The 19174-nt window shown below is 50.6% G+C and overlaps 1 protein-coding gene across 3 annotated transcripts in view; it reads right to left on the reverse strand.

The window, feature by feature from the left end:
- Nucleotides 1-16857: 16857 nt before the first annotated feature.
- UBOX5 (U-box domain containing 5) overlaps nt 16858-19174 on the reverse strand; it is a 31575-nt gene continuing 29258 nt past the window's right edge. The window contains exon 6 of one of the 3 annotated variants that reach the window (XM_071221777.1): nt 16858-17552. In XM_071221777.1, the coding sequence (XP_071077878.1) occupies nt 17344-17552 (209 nt within the window). In that variant the 3' untranslated portion in view covers nt 16858-17343. Of the gene's footprint in view, nt 17620-19174 lie in introns of all 3 variants that reach the window. The other 2 variants (XM_053926609.1, XM_053926610.2) reach the window with 2 other exon arrangements.

A 19174-nucleotide genomic window follows, 5' to 3' on the forward strand; every position in this document is an offset into this window, starting at 1 on the left:
GGGCCCTTGGAGTAGCCCCGCCCCCTTCTACAATCCTCTCCTGTGTTCCCTTCCCAAAGCTACTTTTTCACACCTCCGTCCTCAGGTCTCCTCCACCTCACTCAGCTCAGGATCTTGACTCACCCATCACTTTGAACGGGAGGATTCAGGTCCTTCCAGTCTTCCCTTTCTCTCTTTCTTCCCTTTCTCTCCCCCCACATGTCCCCTCCACACTCACTGTGTTCTTGTTATGAGGATGACATAGTGGTGAAGTCAGCGTTATGAGTCAGACTCAAATATGCCTCCTAGCTAATCCATGCGGTGTATCATGATGATCTTTTCTTCACTGAGCAACCTTTTATGTTCCCTGGAGTTAAGGATTGCCTACGTTTTCCATTGTGGTCCATCTGCCATTTTTAGAAGTCAGTCTTTTCTTTTCAACTCTCTCCTCTCATGCCGGTGCCCAAAGCAATCTACTGAATCTTCTATGGTCAAGGTCATAAATTCCCTCCATGTTGCCAAATTCAGAGGTCACGTCTATGTTCTCTGTTTACGTGATCTGCTAGCAGCCTTCTACACGGTTGAGCACACGCAGAGTCGATCCCCAGTCAGGGTACAGACCCAAAACAACCAATGAATGCATAAGGAAGTGGAACAACAAATCGATGTTTCTGTCTCAAAAAATTAATACATAAAAAGTTTTTCTTTTAAAGATTTATTTATTTACTTTTAGCGAGTGGGAGAGAAACATCGATGTGTGGTTGTCTCTTGTGCATCTCCTGCTGGAGACCTGGCCTGCAACCCAGGCATGTGCCCTGACTGGGAATAGAACCAGCAACCTTTTGGTTCAGAGGCCCACCCTCAATCCACTGAGCCACACCAGCCAGGGCTAAATAAAAGTCTTTTAGAGAAAAGAAAAATGCTGGGGCCTTAGCTGGACAGGCATGAAACTCAGTTGGATTTGTACCCAGAGTAAGAGGAAAAAACTTCACATCTTAGTCAAGTCGAGGGAGCTAAACGTGGATCTTTATCAGATCTCTAGATAGGGGTACATGAACCTTAAAAGAAATTGGAAATAAAAAGAAATCGTGCAAATTCTTATTGCCAAAAAGTAACTGTATAAAAAGCAAACTTACAAGAAAAAGTGTTTTGACAGACTCTTTTCCATAATAAAAGCCTGTATGTCGTCCGTACCGGTGGATACACTTCTGGGGTCGAGCACAGATAAGACGGCTCTGCTGGGGGCCCGCCCCTCGCCTGCGGCGCCCGTGAGCCCGGGACGCGGCGGAGCTGCGCCCCGACTGCTGAGGGTCGGGAGCGCGGCGTCCACCTCACTTGTCGCGATCAGCGGTGTCCTCGGGGAGGCGTCCGCGCTCGGGTCCGAGAAATGGGCGCAGGGCGGCCGCTCTGCTGGGCGCCTGGGTCCCGGCGTCCTGGGGGCCGGGAGCTCTTGGAGCTGGGTGAGCGCTCTCGGCTGCGCTTGGGTCTGCACCTCCGTCCGAGGGCCAGCGGCTCACCCTGCGGGCGAGGGGCGCGGGAGACCAGCGCGCGGTGAAGTCTTCCAGGTGTATTTTCAATAGGGGGCTGTAGTTTGGGGACCGCAGGTTGAATGGGGAGTTCCGGGAAGAGGGGCGCAGTGCGGCACAGCTGGCAGGATCAGCAGCTTCTGTGTGCAAAGGTGTGAAGGAGCAGGATCCCAGCGCGTGTGTGAGTGTGTGTGTGTGTGTGTGTGTGTGTGTGCGCGCGCGCGCGCGCGCGCGACACAACCCAGGACGAGCGGGTGTCCAGCGTGGTGAACCCAGGGCAGCGCCACAGACTTCCCTTGTTCGCACTGACTGTGTGGGTACATTCTTCCTCCCATCAGCACAAACCCCCAATAAGAAGGAAGTATTCGAAGTATTCTTTTATCCCCAGTTGCAGACAAGAAACTCAGGGACAGTCAGGTGGAGGGACTTGCCCAGGACGCACAGGGGTGAACAGCAGAGCAGGGATCCCAACAGGCCCCAGAGTCAGAGGTCTTCCCCACCCACCGCCCCAGCCCACTGCCAGTGCCCCTCCGGGGGGACATTTGTAACCCACGAGGATTCGCGGTTGGGGGCTGGTGGTCCTGGCCTGGCTCCAGGTTCAGGGATGTCACCCTGGGCCTTCCTACCTGCTTCTGGCACCTTCCACATGTCTGAGTATCTCTCCTCAGGACAACAGGCGGGCCCAAAACGGGCAGCCTCTGAGTCTGTGGGAGGAGGAACTTGGCGGGGTCCCCACACCCAAGCTCTGCAGTCTTGAGCAAGAACCTGGCTCTGTGTCCCAGGTGTGGGGCCACCTGAGGTTCACCCCCAGGGCTGGGTGAGCTCACAGAGCTCTGCCAAAATCTGTTTCTGTTGGTGAGGAAGAGGGAGGAGTGGCTGCCCCTTCAGTAACCAGTGTTTGTCCCAGGCCCCAGGCCGGCGGGGGCTTGTAGACCCCACAGGCGACTTTACGCGGGAGGACCCTGTGGTGCACAGCAGACCAGCGGCCTGTCCAGGCTCGCTCAGCCTGGCAGCAACAGAGCTGCGGGGCAAGGAACTCACAGTCCCCAGTTCCTGCCACCTCCCATGCGTCCAGCCTCCACCTGGTTCCCCAGGCTGTTGGCCTAAGACACACACCTGGTCTCAGCTCTGGCAGAGTCACCTCCAGAGCCTGGGCTCTGCTCCCCTTCTGTGTCCTAGACCCACCGCATCACTTCCTTGTCCCAAACTGTCCTGACTCCCCGGTGCCCTCTGGACCACTCCCAGGCATTTCAGCACATCCAAGGGGTCTGCTTGTCTGGGCTTCCGACCCTCACCTGTCCATTCCCCCATGATTATAGGTGGGGACACATAGGTGTCCCCAAGCCCCAAGCTTATTTTTCTGGCCAGGGACTCAGGACTTTTCTCTTGATGTCTTTTTTTATTTTTTTATTTTGCAAAAAAACCACCTTTGATCTTATTGAAACTCCAGTTTGTTTCATGAATTTATACCCTTATCTTTGTTACTTCACTTTATCTGCTTTCTTCGACTTGATTCTATACTTCTGCTTTGACTTCTCGGGTCATATGCTTGACTCATAAATTTTCAATCTTTCTTCTTTTTAAATATGTATATTTTATCTTTCTCCTTTAAAAAATATTTTATTTATTTACTTTTAGAGAGAGGGGAAGGGATGGAGAAAGAGAAGGAGAGAAACATCAGTATGTGATAGGTACACTGATCGGTTGCCTCTCACACATCCCCAACAGGGGACCTGGCCCGCAGCCCAGACGTGTGCCCTGACTGGGAATCGAACCAGCGACCTTTTGGTTCACAGGCTGGTTCTCAATCCACTGAGCCACACAAGCCAGGGCCTCTATTTAAAATATGTATGTTTTAAGGCTATAAAACTTCCTTTGTTTCATCAGTTCTGATTTGTATTCCCCTTATTGGTATTTGGTTCTAAACATGTTGTGAAATCCACAGTGATTAATCATCTTCCCATTCAATTATTTAAATGAATGCTGGGTTTTTGCTTTGTTTTGCTGTTTTTATTTACCAGATGCATGAGTGTTATTTTATTTCTGATCTTTAACATTTTTGTAGCTGTGGTCTATTGGTTCTCTGGAATGTGTCGAGGTTTGCACTGTGGCTAAGTGGGTGGTCCTGTTGGGTGATTTCATATGTTTGGCAGTGTCACCTTGGTCCTTGAGACATAATTGTGTTGTTCAAGAACGAGTTGAGTAAGATTATGAAGTGCATGCCTCCTCTGCCCCGCACTGTGGGTGTGGGTTTTTCTGCTGCTTTAAAGGTATGTTGTTCGGCGCATACAGGTTTCTGACTGTTATGTGCTCTTGATGGTAATTCCATTTATCATTAAAAAAACTTTATGCTTATTATTTTTGCCTTAAATCTACTTACCTAGTATTAATATTCTACATTTGTTCTGTTTTTAAAAATCTTTTGTTATCCACCTTTTGGTGTCCCTGTGCTTTATTTATGTCTGTTGAAACAGTACATGGCATGCCCTGACTGGTGTGGCTCAGTTGGTTGGGCATTCATCCCACAAAGCAAAGGTTGGTAGTTCGATTCCCGGTCAGGGCACATGCCTGGGTTGCAGGTTCCCTGGTTGGTTGGGGCATATAAGAGAGGCAATCGATGGATGTTTCCGTCTCACATCGATGTTTCTCTCCTTCTCTCTCCGTCTCTTCCCCTCTCTCTAAAAATAAGTAAATAAAATCTTGAAAGGAAGGAAGAAGAAAGAAAAAAACTGTACATGGCTGGATCTGATTTTGTTTATCTGACATGAGTGTTCCTGTTTCAACAAGACAAGCTTACTGTTTCCATTTGTGATGGCGGATGAGCTACTTGTACTCATCTGCATAGATCCAGCCTCCGTGTTTCTATTTACTATAGTGCCCTCGCTTCCTTTTCCTGCCTTCCTGCTTTCCTGTCTCCTACTAAATTACCTTCACATTTATTTCAGCAGTTTAACCAAATAATATCTGAGGTAAATTTAATGTCTATCCTCCTCCAGAGCAAGATGAATTCCTTATAAAGTTTTACCATGGAATTCCTTCGCTTTCATCTTTTATATTGTTGTTAATATTTTAGTTTTACCTTGTTTTTGAAACCCCTCACTGCTCATTATTATTAAAGCTCTATGCACCTTCCCTTTGACAACTAGATACTCTGTATCTCTTGATGGAGGAAAGAAAAACATCCCCACCCCTGTCTCCAGCCCCGCCGGGATCAGTATAGCGCCTATGAAGCCCAGGGGCTGTGCTGATTTCTCCAGGGGGAAGACTGTATTTGGAAGTGCTATCTGTAGATGCCTCCAGGTTCAATTTGGAAACATCCTCTCCAAAGAGGTGCTTTCGTTGTGCAGAAACAAATGGCTGCCCAGTTTATTAAGGCCTGAGAACTGCATTCCCAGTCACCAGGCCTTGCATGTAAATAACGCCGCACACAGTGAGCACGTGTAGCTGAGGATAAATACCTCTTTTTTTCCCTACCTCCCCTCCACCAATTGGTAAAAATGATCATCTTTAAAATATGAAAAATGGCAAGGAAGCAAATGGCTTGTAACTTTGTAAGTACTTAAAATATGGTATATCTTTTTTGCTCATGAATATTGTGTACTATAACCATTGTTTCTATAGTTTAATTAAAACATTTTCAGCCCTAGTTGGTGTGACTCAGTGGATTGAGTGCCGGCCTACAAACCAAATGGTCGCCAGTTCGATTCCCGGTCAGGGCATATACCTGGGTTGCATTCGGACCAGGACCCCAGTAGGGGGTGCATGAGAGGCAACCACACATTAATGTTTCTCTCCCTCTATTTCTCCCTCCCTTCCGCTCTGTCTAAAAATAAATAAATAAAATCTTAGAAAAAAACCTGTTTTCTTGGTGTTAGTTTTTCTCAGAAAAAAAAGAGAGAGAAATCCTCTCATTTTCCAAGACCTCCCCATCTTCTGCACCAGAGAGAGAAAATGCACAGACGGAGAGGATGTCAAGTAGCTAACATTCGCAGCGCGCTGACAGTGTTCTCAGCACGTACACTACAAGTCATACAACGACGTCATGAGATGTGTTTATCGCCATTTTATCGATGTGGAAACTGAGGCACAAGGGGGTTAAGCAAATTTCCCCAAGAGCCATAGGTGGCAAAGAGCAGGTGCAGGACCCCCACCTAGCACCCTAATGCCAGGGCAGGCTGGAAGGGGATCGACACTCTGATGGGTTTGCCCAGGCTGTGATTTGTCTTTTTCCTCAGAAAACGACACTCTGGGAGCGCCCACCATCATGCGCTAAAAATGGTTAATCCAGTGCCCTAACTTGCTTCAAAATAACGTGAGAGGGGCAAATTGGGTGAGGGTCAGTACGAAAGAAACAAGACTAGCCACGAGTTAGGAATTGTTGGAACTGGATGATGGTTAATGAGAGTTTATTCAACTAATCTGTGTTTTTGTATATGTGTGAAATGCTCCATAGTAAAATATGTTTCTTGAAGTATTAGCCTCACCTTTTGTGGCCCCTGGTGGAAAATCCGACATGTTTAGAAGTTGTCAGTCAAGCTAACAAAACGTTAAATAAAACACGTTCTCTCCTCCTATCTTGAAAAAACACATTTGTGATGACCTGAAGCCCAGATTCAAGTTTGGAATTCTCATGCTCTTGGGCGTTCTGCAGTCTAAACTTGGCAGCTGGGAGGAGCTGGTGTCTCCCTAGAGCTTTGTTCTGTCTCAAATTCCAAGGGACACGGACATTCCAGGCTGCAGGTTTAGGCTGTACCGATGCACCTCACACCCTGCCTCCCCTTCCCACCATGAAGGCACATTTGCACACTGAGGTGTGGTCCACCTTGGGCACAAACGTAGGGGAGAGGACTCTTCCAGCCGTAGAAATAGTCGTGGGAAAGTTAGGCGAGGTGTTCCATGCCACAGCCCACAGGCTACAGGTTCTGGGTGGGCTATCACTGGGCCTCACCCTAAAGAGGGCCAGAGCGGCCCCTCTAAGGCAGGGGACCAGGGCCTTTCTTGTCTGGGTCTTAGGCATTACTGGTCCTTGAGACTTCCAGCACCGGGCCCTCAGAGGCACATGGCTGCAGCGACTCAGCCGCTTCATTCCCACCTGCCATAGGACATGGGTCCAAAGCAGAAGATGAACATGAGCTTCACTGCCTCCCGGACCCTCCTGGACAACCCTACACGACCCCTGTGTACTCAAGAGCCTGTCGTCAGCCCCCTGCTCCTGGTTCTGTGCCCTGTTTTGGGAAATTCGAGCAGGAGGAATTTAGTAGAAGAGCTCACAATTTAAGGGAAGGCAAGAGAAAAGGCTGGAAACTGTGGTTCTGGAGGGCCCCGGAACAGGACCCCATGAAGTTTCATGGAAAGGATGTGTCAGATCCCCCAGGAGCAGGGCCTGAGGTCGGGCCTCTTGCACCCGCGATTTATGAGGGAGGCTCTCAGGAGTGAGGGAAGCTGGACGGACGGGGAAGAAGCCAGGTAAAGATGGGGTTTCAGCTGGCCTCTAGCCTCAGCCTGAGGCCACAGGACTCTGCAGTGTGGGTGGCACCACAGAGTCACCTTGCCAAGAGGCAAGAAGTTAATTATACATGTATGTATACATTTGCATTACTCAGTCATTGATCAAAGAGGTTGGGGAAAGGGACCTTCCTGGACATTTTCTTGGTGAGGTGGCTCCCGTGAGCTGAGGGCAAGTCTCTGGCGACAGGCTAGCTATAAGCCATCAGCGACCAGTACCCACGGCATCTGGGGCACAATGGGCAGAATGAAGAGCTTCCATTCTAGGGATAGCTTCAAGTGCCATCGGCCTTGTCCCTGTGTCCAGATTCCCATTCCAAGGGGGGCTGTCTATTTGGCTTAGCTTGGGTCATACACCAACCCCTAAGCATCTGAATAAAGCTTCCTCAGATTGTAGCCAGTGGAGAAAGGGCAGTGCCTTAAAAGAAAGTCAGGGTGATATTTTAAAGGGACAACGGGTGCAGTGGAGCTAAGTGCCCCCCCGCCCCGCAAAATCCTCTATAATTTTTCTGAAATCAGAACCAGAGTCCCATTTTCCTCCTGCAGGTCGATGTGGTTGACTTAGAACAGATTTATTTGTGTTTCCCGGTCTGTCTGCCCTAGGAGACAGATTTTCTCTCGTCACTGTGTCCCCAAGACCCTGCAATGGGCCCCACACTGGGTCTTCAGTAAGTGAGTTAGCATGCTGGCCAGCTCCGATGAGCCTCAGTTTCTCTGCCTGTGGCTCCCGCCTGCAGCCAGACCTCTCTCAGGACACGAAGTATTAGCGCAGGAACATTTTCAGGCTCCCCTTCCCCTCCCTGCTAAGAGGATTCTGGCTTTGCCCCTCTGTAGGAGTCGGATTTGACGGTTGTTCTAGTTACTACTTGCTGTGTAACAAACAACTCCAAAACACAATGCACCACGCAACCACCAACTCATTATGCCCGTCGATTCCGAAGGTCAGGAGTCCAAACAGGGCACGGCAAGGACGCCTTTTCTCCGCTCTGCAACGTCTGCGGGTAAGAGTGAATGGCCAGGGGCTGGAATCCTCTGGAGACTTCTTTACTCACGTGCCCTGGCACCTGGGCTGGGATGACCCGAGAGCTAGGCTCAGCCAGGACTGCCACCTAGAGCTCCTGTCCACCTGTGGCCTCTCTGTGTGGCTTTTCACAGCTTGGTGGGATAGCTGGACTTTTTGCAAGTTCCAGGAAATGGGTCAGAAGTCATGTGGCATTCTATGACGGCCTCAGAAATCACATAGGGTCATTGCTGTCACACTCTACGTGTCTAAGCCACCACGAACGAGCCCATCCAGAGTCCAGAGGAGGAACAGAGGGCCCTTTTGGATGGAATGAGTGTCAAATAATTGGCAACTGATTCCTGAATAGTCACAGTGGTGTGAAGTCAGAAGGAAAGACTAAGTTTGGGGACAGATTTTTCCAAGGGGCTTTGCAAGAGGTGCGGGAGAGCCGCAGGAAAGTAAGGCAAGAGGTAGATGGGAGGATAAAAGGGGAATTTGAAGAAGTGCCGCCAAGTGACATCGCAGTGTGAAATGGCATCTGCGTTTCTTTTGCTCCAAATCACTCTAAGACTGAACTGCGTGGTTTTGTACAGACCGAACTCCACAGCTGCAGGCAGGCTGCGCCCCAGCCCGCCCCCCGGGTTTTTCAGTGAGGAAACTTTTAAGGTTTGAGGCGCTTGCCATCATTTCCGTCATCTCATTATAGAAGGTCAATTTACCAAGGCCACCTCATGCATAAACGCGTGTCCCAGCATCTCATTTCCCCTGGTAGTCATGCTTCTGGCCCCTCCTCATTCCCAGGGGCTCGCCCCCCGCAGCCTGATCTCATGCCTTGGGTGGGAGGGAGAGGAAGGCAGGTGAGAGGGGCGCTCTCTCGGGGATCCTGGTTCCTGAGACAGGCTAATTACAGGCTTCCTGATTAATGAGCCATGGCGTTGCATTTCATCAGCTGAGTCACAGTTGATGTCTGGGCCCTGGGCTCAAGGGGAGGGTATCAGGACTCCTGTGCTGTCTCCCCCACCCTGATTCTCTACTCCGTCTGTTCAAACCCAGCTCTCCCTATTGGTTTAGTGTCGACAGACCCCCCCCCCCTTCCTCCCTAGTCTTGCTTCTGCTTCTTGACACCGTCCTGGGACTGCCCCCAGTCTGTCCATCCTTCACATCATCCCAACCCACCAGGACCACACTGTTTCCCAACACCCAATTTTTCTTTCCAACTGAATCTCCCTCAGCCACCCCATCACACTGCTGGGGTCACTATCTGCAGTATGGCAGCCACACCTGGTAGGATCCGGGCACCCACTGCCCTTGGCCAGAGCCCACCCAAGACCACCGTGGACGGAGCCACTCTGCACCTGCTCCTTCCCACACCCTCCTCTCCCAGTAACTGCATGTGACGGGTACTTTTCCACTGACATTCAACCAGGATTAATATCCATTTACATGAAGTTAACTCTGCTGAGCCTTTATTAAGGGAACATCTTTTATATTTGTGCCCAGAGGTGTAATATCATTGAGTTTTCAAAAGCTTAGTCATGAGTTATTCCATAATTAGATTTTTTGTGCCTCCGGTTCTGGGTTGTATGGTGAGCTTGGACCCTAGTGGACAGGTTCCTGTAGGTCATGGGAGATGGGTGGTCCCCCGCAAGATCAGTGCTATCAGCGCCCCTGCGCCCTGCACAAGGCCTCAGCTCCATGGAGGGGTCCTTACAGGCCCTGCGGTGACAGTGTCCAGGCTACCCCATAGGGGTTACTGAAGACAGCTCTTTGCCAGCCTCTGCTCCTACAGAGCCTCTCGGGAGTTAAGAGCTGGTGGCCTTGGAGTCAGTCAGATGAGCTTTTCATGCAACTGAGACTCAGCTTCTTCCTTCCTCCAAGAGTTGTGAGGATGAAAGAAGATAATACATACTTCAGAATTTCTGGTCCAGATGGAGACGTCGGTAGTCAGGCTTCACCTCCTCATGCAACCACGGAGAGAATCGTAACTAAACCTCAAAACAAATAACACCCAGAACTGTCAGAAAATCAAACTGTAGGGATGTCCAACAACCAAGGATTTAAAGAAGCCAAATTCATCCACACAGGCATCCAGGGTGGAGAAGCAGACAGGCGGAGAGGTGAGGAGATGCAGTGTGGCATGGAGAGGCGGCAGTGGCGGAATGGGAAGTCCCCCATTCACGTGTGGTGGATAAAAATCCGGAAGGGTACCTTGGGAGCAAGTGATCCACGCTCTAGGCCAGACCACACAGCCCAGGGGTCCAGCATTGGGAAGATAAATCCCTGTAACTTCTGGCTGTAAAATCTAGTGGGGGTTGGGGCAGCAAAAGAAACTGCCAGATTTTCAGGAGACTCTGCTTAGTGAGGCTGCACAGTCTTAGAACCCACCCACTCTGGGATCCAGCACCAGGGCAACAGCAGGAAGGGCACCAGCCGCATACAGGGAGTGGGTGGAGTGCCTGGAAATTGAGAAAGTGCCGGGCAACCCTCCAGAAGCCAGGCAGCAACGCTGTCCCCTCTCAGCCTCCTCCCCGCACACAGAGCCAGAAAGCAGTGAACAGGGTTGCCCCGCCCTGGCTCTGCCCCACACAACTTACATGTGCTTTTCTACAGTGGGATACACTACTGAGACAGGGAGCCAAAGCAGCTCTTCCTAATACACAGAAACAAACACAGGGAGGCTGCTAAATTGAGGAGACAAAGAAATATGGCCCAAATGAAAGAACAGAACAAAATCCCAGAAAAAGAACTAAGCGAAACAGAGATAACCAACCTTTCAGATGCAGATTTCAAAACACTGGCAATCAGGATGCTCAGAGAACTCATTGAGTATGGCAACAAAATAAAGGAAGAAATGAAGGTTACACAAAGAGAAATAAAGAAAAATCTACAGGGAACCAACAGTGAAGGGGAGGAAACCGGGATTCACATCAATGATTTAGAATATAAGGAAGAAATAAACATTTAACCAGAACAGCAAGAAGAAACAAGAATTCAAAAAAACTCAGATAATATAAGAAGCCTCTGGGAAATCTCCAAATGTGCCAATATCCAAATCATAGTGGATGTCAGATGGAAAAGAAGAAGAGCAAGAAATTGAAAACTTATTTGGAAAAATAATGAAAGAAAACTTCTGTAATTTGGTGAAGGAAATAGATATAAAAGTCCAGGAAGCACTGAGAGTCTCAAAAAACTTGGACCCAAGGAGGACCACATCAAAACACATCATAATTAAAATGCCAAAGGTTGCCCTGGCTGGTGTAGCTTAGTGGATTGAACATGGGCTGTGAACCAAAGGGTTGCTGGTTCGAGTCCCAGTCAGGGCACATCCCTGGGTTGTGGGCCAGGACCCCAGTAGGGGGTGCACGAGAGGCAACCACACATTGATTATTTCTTTCTCTCTTTTCTCCCTCCCTTCCCCTCTCTCTAAAAAGAAATAAAGAAAATCTTTAAAAAATGCCAAAGGTTAAAGATAAAGAGAGAATCTGAAAAGCAGCAAGAGAAAAGGGAACAGTTACCTATAAAGGAGTTCCCATAAGACTGTCAGTGGATTTCTCAAAAGAGACCTTACAGGCAAGAAAAGACTGGTAAGAAGTATTCAAAGTGATGAAAAGCGAGGACCTACAACCTAGATTACTCTATCCAGCAAAGCTATCATTTAGAATGGAAGGGCAGATAAAGAGATTCCCAGACAAGGTAAAGCTAAAGGAGTTCATCATCACCAAGCCATTATTACATGAAATGTTAAAGGGACCTATTTAAGGAAAAGAGGAAGATCAAAACTATGAACATTAAAATGGCAACAAATTCACAACTATGAGCAACTGAATCTAAAAAACCAAACTGCCCTGGCTGGTGTGGCTCAGTGGTTGAGTGCCGGCCTGCAAATCAAAGCATCACTGGTTCAATTCCCAGTCTAGGGCACATGCCTGGGTTGTGGACCAGGTCCCCATTGGGGGGCACTCGAGAGGCACATTGATGTTTCTCTCCTCTTTCTCTCTTCCTTCCCTTCTCTAAAAAATAAAAAATAAATAAAAATTTAAAATAAAACAAAAAACAAACTAAGCAAACAGGATCAGAATCACAGATATGGAGATCATTTGGCGGGTATTGGGGCGGGGAGAGAATGGGGGAAAAGGTGCAGGAATTAAGAAGCATAATTGATAGGTACAAAATACATGGGGGGGAGTTGTTGCTAAGAACAGTATAGGAAATGGAGAAGACAAACAACTTACATGCACAATTCATGGACATGAACTAAGGGGAGGGATTGATGGAGGGCAGGGACGTACCAGGTGAAGGGGACGAAGAGGGAGAAATTGGGACAACTGTAATAGCATAATCAATAAACTATATATATATATTTTTAAAAGAAGATAATACATATTTCACATAGCACAATGCCTGGGACAGCGTGCTCAATACATAGAAACTTAAAAAAAACCTTTTGAATGCAACAGTTTTTAACACGTAGGGATGGCCTTCTAAGTCTCCACAATCTCCTTGATAACATAAGCAGAATCACGTATGTGAGCAGCACTTGTTCCTGTGCCCATCCTCTGGGCACAGCTGGCCTCTCCACAGGGGGCTGCTGTGGCTCCTCAGCCCCCAAAGGACCAGCCCTGGCTGTTTAGATTGCTGGCTGGTCGGGCCAGAATTGTTCTCTTCACATTTTCACCGGAGAATCTTCAGGCTGGAATCCTTTAAGTGGGAGGCCGGGTCAGAGGGTACAAGCATATGCCACCTCGCTGGATATTGTCACACTCCCCTTCGCAAAGGGTGCACCCCCTGTATTCCCAGCAGCATAGACAGCACCTGCGAGTCCACGGCCTCCCCAGCACACCGTGGCCAAACTTGGGATCTCAGGGGTTTTATTCCATCCTATCATGAGCGAAGTTGAGCACCTTTTGACATGTTGAAAAGGCCAAGTGCATTTGTGCATCTTTCTTGTATTAGGGATATTAACTGCTGCAGAACAAGTTACAAGTACATTTTCCCAGCTAGTAACTTATGTATGTACTTTGCTAATGGTTGCTTTTCTTTCTATCAACATAGAGGGTCATTTCATTTTGAATTTGTACATAGTCAAATTTATATCTTTTACTAGTGTATCTGGATTTTGAATGAGGGAAGTTTTCCTCTTAGGAATTCCCTTATTTTACACTTTCTTCTGGTTCTTAGATGGTTTCATTCCCCCAGTGACTCCAGCAGCACTCATGACAGGCCCACCTTTCCCCTGCTCACTGCCAGGGCCACTGGCACAGCACCCTGAATTTCCATGTGCAGTCGGACCTCTCTGAGTTTTCAATTGTTTCGCTGGTCTGTGTATTCATGAGTTAGTTCTACCCCCAATCTAAACTGCTCATTTTTAGAGTTTTCCTCATTACTTTGGCTTGTTCTTCAAAATGATCTTTATAATTTTTATTTATAATAGAATAATTTTATTTATTTATAGTAATTATTATAAAGATATCTTTGAAGAACAAGCCAAAATAACAAAGGGCCCATGTTAAGGGAACTGGCAGGCACCAGAACCACACGGCATACATACGTTTTCCCTTATAATTCAATATTGGGAAAGACCCTGAACGTTTGTGTGGTTCTCTCTCGATAGTGCAGCGATAGGTGGGTAGCATCATCTTGCTATTGGTGCAAACCGTGATGAAAAAAAAGATACCAACTGCCCCAGGCTGCCTCTTCCTCTTTAACCTCATCCCCGTGCCACCCTGGAGACCTTGTCACCCTTCCGGGTCATGGCACCTCTTTGTGAGAGAGGCAATGCATTACGGTAAGGTGGACGAGGGTGATGGCCTCTGTCAGCAGTCAGGTTCCTGAGAGGCAAGGGGACACCAAGGGCTTGTCTCACCAAGTTCCTACTTCGGCCCAGCACTGTCCAACAGAGCTATTTATTAATTTATTTATTTGGAGGGGAAGGGAGGGCGAAAGGGAGAGAAACATCAATCAGTTGCCTCTTGTATGCATGGCGTCCGGGTCACGAACCCGCAGCCCAGGCCTGTGCCCTGACCTGCAATCAATCTGGTTAGCTTTTGCTCTGCAGGACAATGCCCAACTGAGCCACACCGATGGACACACTTTCTATGTGCTGTCCAATAGAATAGCCACTAGCACACGTGGCTCTTAAGTATTTGAAATGTGGCTGGTGTGCCTCAGGAACTAAGGTTTTTAACTAATTAAAACAGTCACATGAGGCCACATAAGGTTACTATATGGACTAGCGCATCTTTGGCTAATTCCCAACCCAGCCATTCCCCTTCCTAGGATGGGAGAACAGGCTGAGGAGAGGGCTGAGTAGGAAGCTGAGGGAGGGCAGAGGGGCCAGCTCTGCAGGAGGGGGCCAGCCTGAGGCAGCCCCACCCCACCCAAGGGCCATCACAATGGCCGCCAGCCCGGCATCACAATACCGCAGGCAGGAGGTGAGCAGTGGCCTGGCAGGCAGTTTCCTCCTAGGGCAGGTCTTTGTCTGCAGACCTACTTACAGCAACCCAGGTGGTAGAGGGCTGGTTCTTGGGGAATGAAAAAGCACCTAGCAGCTGAGCAGCCTCAAGCTGGAGACCCACAGGAGGAAGCAGGGAAAGCATGGGGATGGCCCACCATCCCCAGGGCCCAGGTACTATAGGGCCCTGCAGCCTGACTGCCAGGAGGCGGAATCCTCTGTGAGCACTGAGCAGCTGCTCATCTTCTTCCTTGCAATTTGGTTCTTCTACGTCTTCTATCTCCAGGACTACTTCTGAGCCGCCAGCCTGGCCGCCCTCCCACCTGCTCCAGGCTGGAGAGCGACAGCAGACAGCATGAGTGTGGCCCAGCCCGTTAACGAGGACAGACAGTGGTCAAGGACTGGGGCCTTTGCCCACCAGAGGGTGGCTAGGACACAGACAAGGTCTCACCCTGCACCTTGGAGACGAGAACCAGGGCCCTGCCTCACAAAGTCTCAGGTGCCTCGGGTGCCAGGGCCAGCCTCCTACTTGTGGAGGGCCCAGGGCTGCATGCCCCAAACAGGCTTCGTGATGAGTAAATGATGCAGGACAGAGGAAGCAGGTGTCCCACAGAACCTGTGGTGGGTCAAGGGAGCACGGCCACGTCGAGACTGCAGTCCTGTGTCTCCGTCGGTGGAGTCCATGTGTTCACTGCTTTGTGCCTGGCTCCGGGTTCCACTGAGACCAAGAAATAAACTGTCTCTGACCCTCGTTGGCACCAAGGGAAAAGTTATTCCCATCTTCTAGGGGAGAGAAATGGAGCCCAGCAGTGCTCAGTGTGTTTCCAGCAAGGGTGGTGCAACAACCACTTCCATCTAGGGCTTTATTTATTTTTAAGATTTTATTTATTTTAGAGAGAGGGGAAGGGACAGGGAAAGACAGGGAAAGAAACATCAACCTGTGGTTGCCTCTTGCATGCCCTGCACTGGGGACCTGGCCCAACCCAGGCATGTGCCCTGACTGGGAATCAAACCAGCGACCCTTTGGTTCACAGGCTGGCACTCAATCCACTGAGCCACACCGGCCAGGGATCCTTTTGAGGGCTTTTTAAAATGAGGTAAGGACGGATGGATCTCCAAGGAGGTAGCCATGGCTCTACCTGGTCAGAGAACAGGAACTGTCCATCCTAGTGCTCCCACTGCCTGATTTCCACAAGCGACACCTAGGAAGCAGGAACCTGTTTGAAATGCAGATCACCAGGCCCCCTGCAGGAGGGGAGGCAGCTCAGCCCTCATCTGGGCATGCTTTATGCTGACCCCATGCTGGTGGCTTCTCTGGCTCCCAGGGATGGAGCAAACAGGGCAACCCCAGAGGGAAGGGCTACCTGAGGCCATTGACCCACTGGTGGGAACTAGGCTGTTACCCTGATGCCATGACAGGATGAAGCTAGGAATCGTCCCCACCCCGTGACTCTGCTACAAATGCTGGGCTTTTCCTAGAACATAAGCATGCAAGGAGGCTCAGGCAAGAATCTGGAACGCCCTAGACATTTAAAGCCAAGGGCACAAGGGAGCCTCATCAGCAGAGAGGAAAGCCCACCAGTGCAGACCCGGAAGTCTCTTGTGAGGCTACATCAAAGGAAGCGCCACCAGGAGGCAGAGGGAAAGGCTCGGCCACCTTTGGGACATACACATCCCCTAGGGACTCTAAAATGCAGATTCCTGAATCCCAGCCCCAGATCTCTAAATTCTTGGGTCTGGACTGGAGTCCAAGAAGGTGAATTTTTAATAATTCAGGGTAAGGACTGCAGTTCTCTCTGCCCCATGTGGGGACAGAGAACGCCAGCTTCCACCCCTGAGGGACCCCTTCTGGAGCAAGGCAGCAGACCTGTGGGAGGGGAGGGAGAGCAGGCAGCTCAGAACCCTGGGTGGCTAGAGGGTCCCCACAGCCTGTCCACAGGGGCCTGTGATGGAATCTCAAAGATAAAACATGAAGCCTCTCTGGGCTGCTCCTCCCCAGACATGCTCCGAAGGTAAGAGGCAAAAGCAGGGTGTAGTTTCTCACTAACGAAGTTCTCGTAGTGATTAGGATCCATCCACACAGTAAACAATTCTAAGAACACGTATTTCCCCTCTGGGACTCCATAAAACTAAATTTTGAATGAAAAAGAATGCAGCCTACAAACAAGTAGTTTTCCTGAAATGGGCCCCAGGCAGAAAAGGCCTGCACTGCCAGCCAAGGAAGGCGCTCACCGGACCCCCACCCCCAAGCACCCCCGCCTGCAAACCCTCACACAGCAGGCATCTGACCCTGACGGGGCTGCAGCGACTGCTCGCGGCTGCCCTGTGACAGCCCCACTTTGAATGGGTGCGGCTGGGGACAGGAGTATGACGACACAGAGGCAACCCACCAGGAGGAAGTCCACAGCAGACGTCAACCATCACTTTACGCTTTATTATGGCTTGCCAGCCGGGTCTGAGTCATTCACTGCGCAGACCCCTGCCACGGCCCCCGGGGCCGACACTGAAGGCAGAGGCTCTCTGTAAGACCCGGAGCCACAGTCTACCGTGGGTGTGTGCTCCACACACACCCACCCTGCAGACTGGGGGTGCGGGGTTATGCAGATAACTTGGGGGCCCTCAGCAGGATGGGGCTGGCTCTAGCAGGCCCTGGGCTCTGGCAGGGCTGGGATGGGGTGGCAGGGAGGTGCAGGAGGACAGGGACATCTCCCCCACTCCTCCCGGCCCAAACTATGGCTTTGTTATCCTGTTGCCACTTGAGCTGGAGTGGAGTGCCCCTCCCTCACCCTCACTCCCGGCTGCACTGCACTGTGGGAGGCAATAAAGGCAAAGCCCTTGGGAAAGAAGAGGCCCCTCTGTGCCTGCGACCTGGCCAGACCTCAGGGAGCTAGGACCCCCACTTTTGCTCTTCCCAACAACAGGTCTCCTTGGATCCAGGCCAGTCCCTCAGAGGTGGACCCGCAGCACGTCCTGGCTGGCGAACGGCTGCTGGCAGGCTGTGCACGCCACAGGCAGGCAGTGCTGCTTCTCACCCAGGCAGGGCCGGCAGAGGAGGTGGCCACAGGGAAGCTGGTACACGGGCTCCTTTCTGAAGTAGGAAGAAAAGACTCTTTTGCAGGAGGCACACTCGGGGCCCAGGACGCTCCCAGGCTGCTCTGGTAAATCAGGGAGGAAAGAAAAAGAGGTCAGAGTTAGGGAAAGCTGCCCCTGTCCAGGCTCCATCCTGGAGGCAGGGCTCACACCTGGAGTGGGACAGAAGCTGCCCCACCCTCCACCCTGCCTCAGCCAGGCTACATCCCTCCCTAGGCCGCCTCTGGCTGAGCTGGGAGCAGAGGTACCAGGGAGCCTGGAAACCTCAAAGGTCCCCTCTCCATCATCAGTACTCTCATAAATGCTCAGAGACAGCTGGTTTCTGAAGGCAGCCAGAGAGCACTGGGCCTTTCCTCTCAGTCTCCCAACAAGACGTACTTTCCTCTGGGACAGGCTCACCCTGGTAATTATAAGAAATGGTAAGAAAGGTACGATTCGACAAGAAAAGGAAGAGCAGAAAATGGCCTGGTGTATCAGGGTAGGGTGGGCCAAGGGCGTAGGGTGGTCACTGGGGGCAGGGCTGAGGCCGGGCTGAGCAGACCTGCTGGCAGAGCCTGGGCCTGCTTCTCTTTGGCAGCTCCCCATCCCAGCTGTCAATCCCCTTCCTGGGCTGCCAGCTCCCTCTCCGCCCACACTTCCCAAAGGGCCTCCTGAATGAGGGCCACGGTGGGCAGGTCCAGCCCCCTCCCAAGCTGCACCTGCTCTTCCTTCTCTGGTGGCCCTTGCCTAAGGAGGCTGCTCTTCCTCTTCCAATCCACACCCCTCTGGAGAGGGCAGGACAGCTTCCTGGGGAAGAGCCGTAAGAATGAAAAGGGGTCAGCCCTGCAAAGAGTGAAAGGGACAGCAAGTACAAAGAATGGCTGGTCCATTAAAGAAAGAAGACCCAGAGGTGTCACACGTGACACTGTGGCCCCAGACGAGATGGCAGAGGAGGGAGGGCAAGGCTGGAGCTGCAGGACCTCACAGGCAACAGGAGTTTCGATTTTGTTCCAAGTGCAATGGGATGCGATGCGGGAATTCTAAGAAGTGGAGGACCATGACGTAGCTCACTGTGTGAGGTCTCTGGCTCCTGTGGGGAGGAGGGGCTGTGCTAAGGAAAGCGTGGCTGTTAGGAAGCAGCAGGGGCTGCTAGAGGAGTCTGGGGAGCGCAGCAGGAAGGGCGCTGGAGGACCTCTCTGAGATCTGCGCTGGCAGAGTAGGAATAGGATTCGATGACGAACAGAATGTTCATGTAAGGACAACTGGAGGAAAACTAAGGACGACCTGCACATTAGAGGCCCGACCAAACAGTAGAAGATGCTGCCCTTTATCCTCAGTGGTGTGATGGGGAGCGGGGACTGGGCCTCTGGACCAGTTCTGAGTTAGAAAGTACACTCAGGATATCCATGAATTTTCCACTCATGGAGGTGCCAAGCAGCTGTCAGGGAGGTTGGGGTCTGAATTCTGAGAAGTGGGAGCTATAGGTGAACATGGGCAGTCACTGGCCAAGTGGACTCTCACTTAGGTGACAAAGAGGACAGAGAGAAGAGGGTCCAGGACCATAGTTTGAAAGAGAAGAAAGAGTCAGCAAGGGAAACTGCTGTGGGACCACTGCAAATGGGGAGAAAAAGAGCCTAACAC

The sequence above is a fragment of the Desmodus rotundus genome, chromosome 6 (assembly GCF_022682495.2).
Source record: "Desmodus rotundus isolate HL8 chromosome 6, HLdesRot8A.1, whole genome shotgun sequence".
Taxonomy (NCBI): domain Eukaryota; kingdom Metazoa; phylum Chordata; class Mammalia; order Chiroptera; family Phyllostomidae; genus Desmodus; species Desmodus rotundus.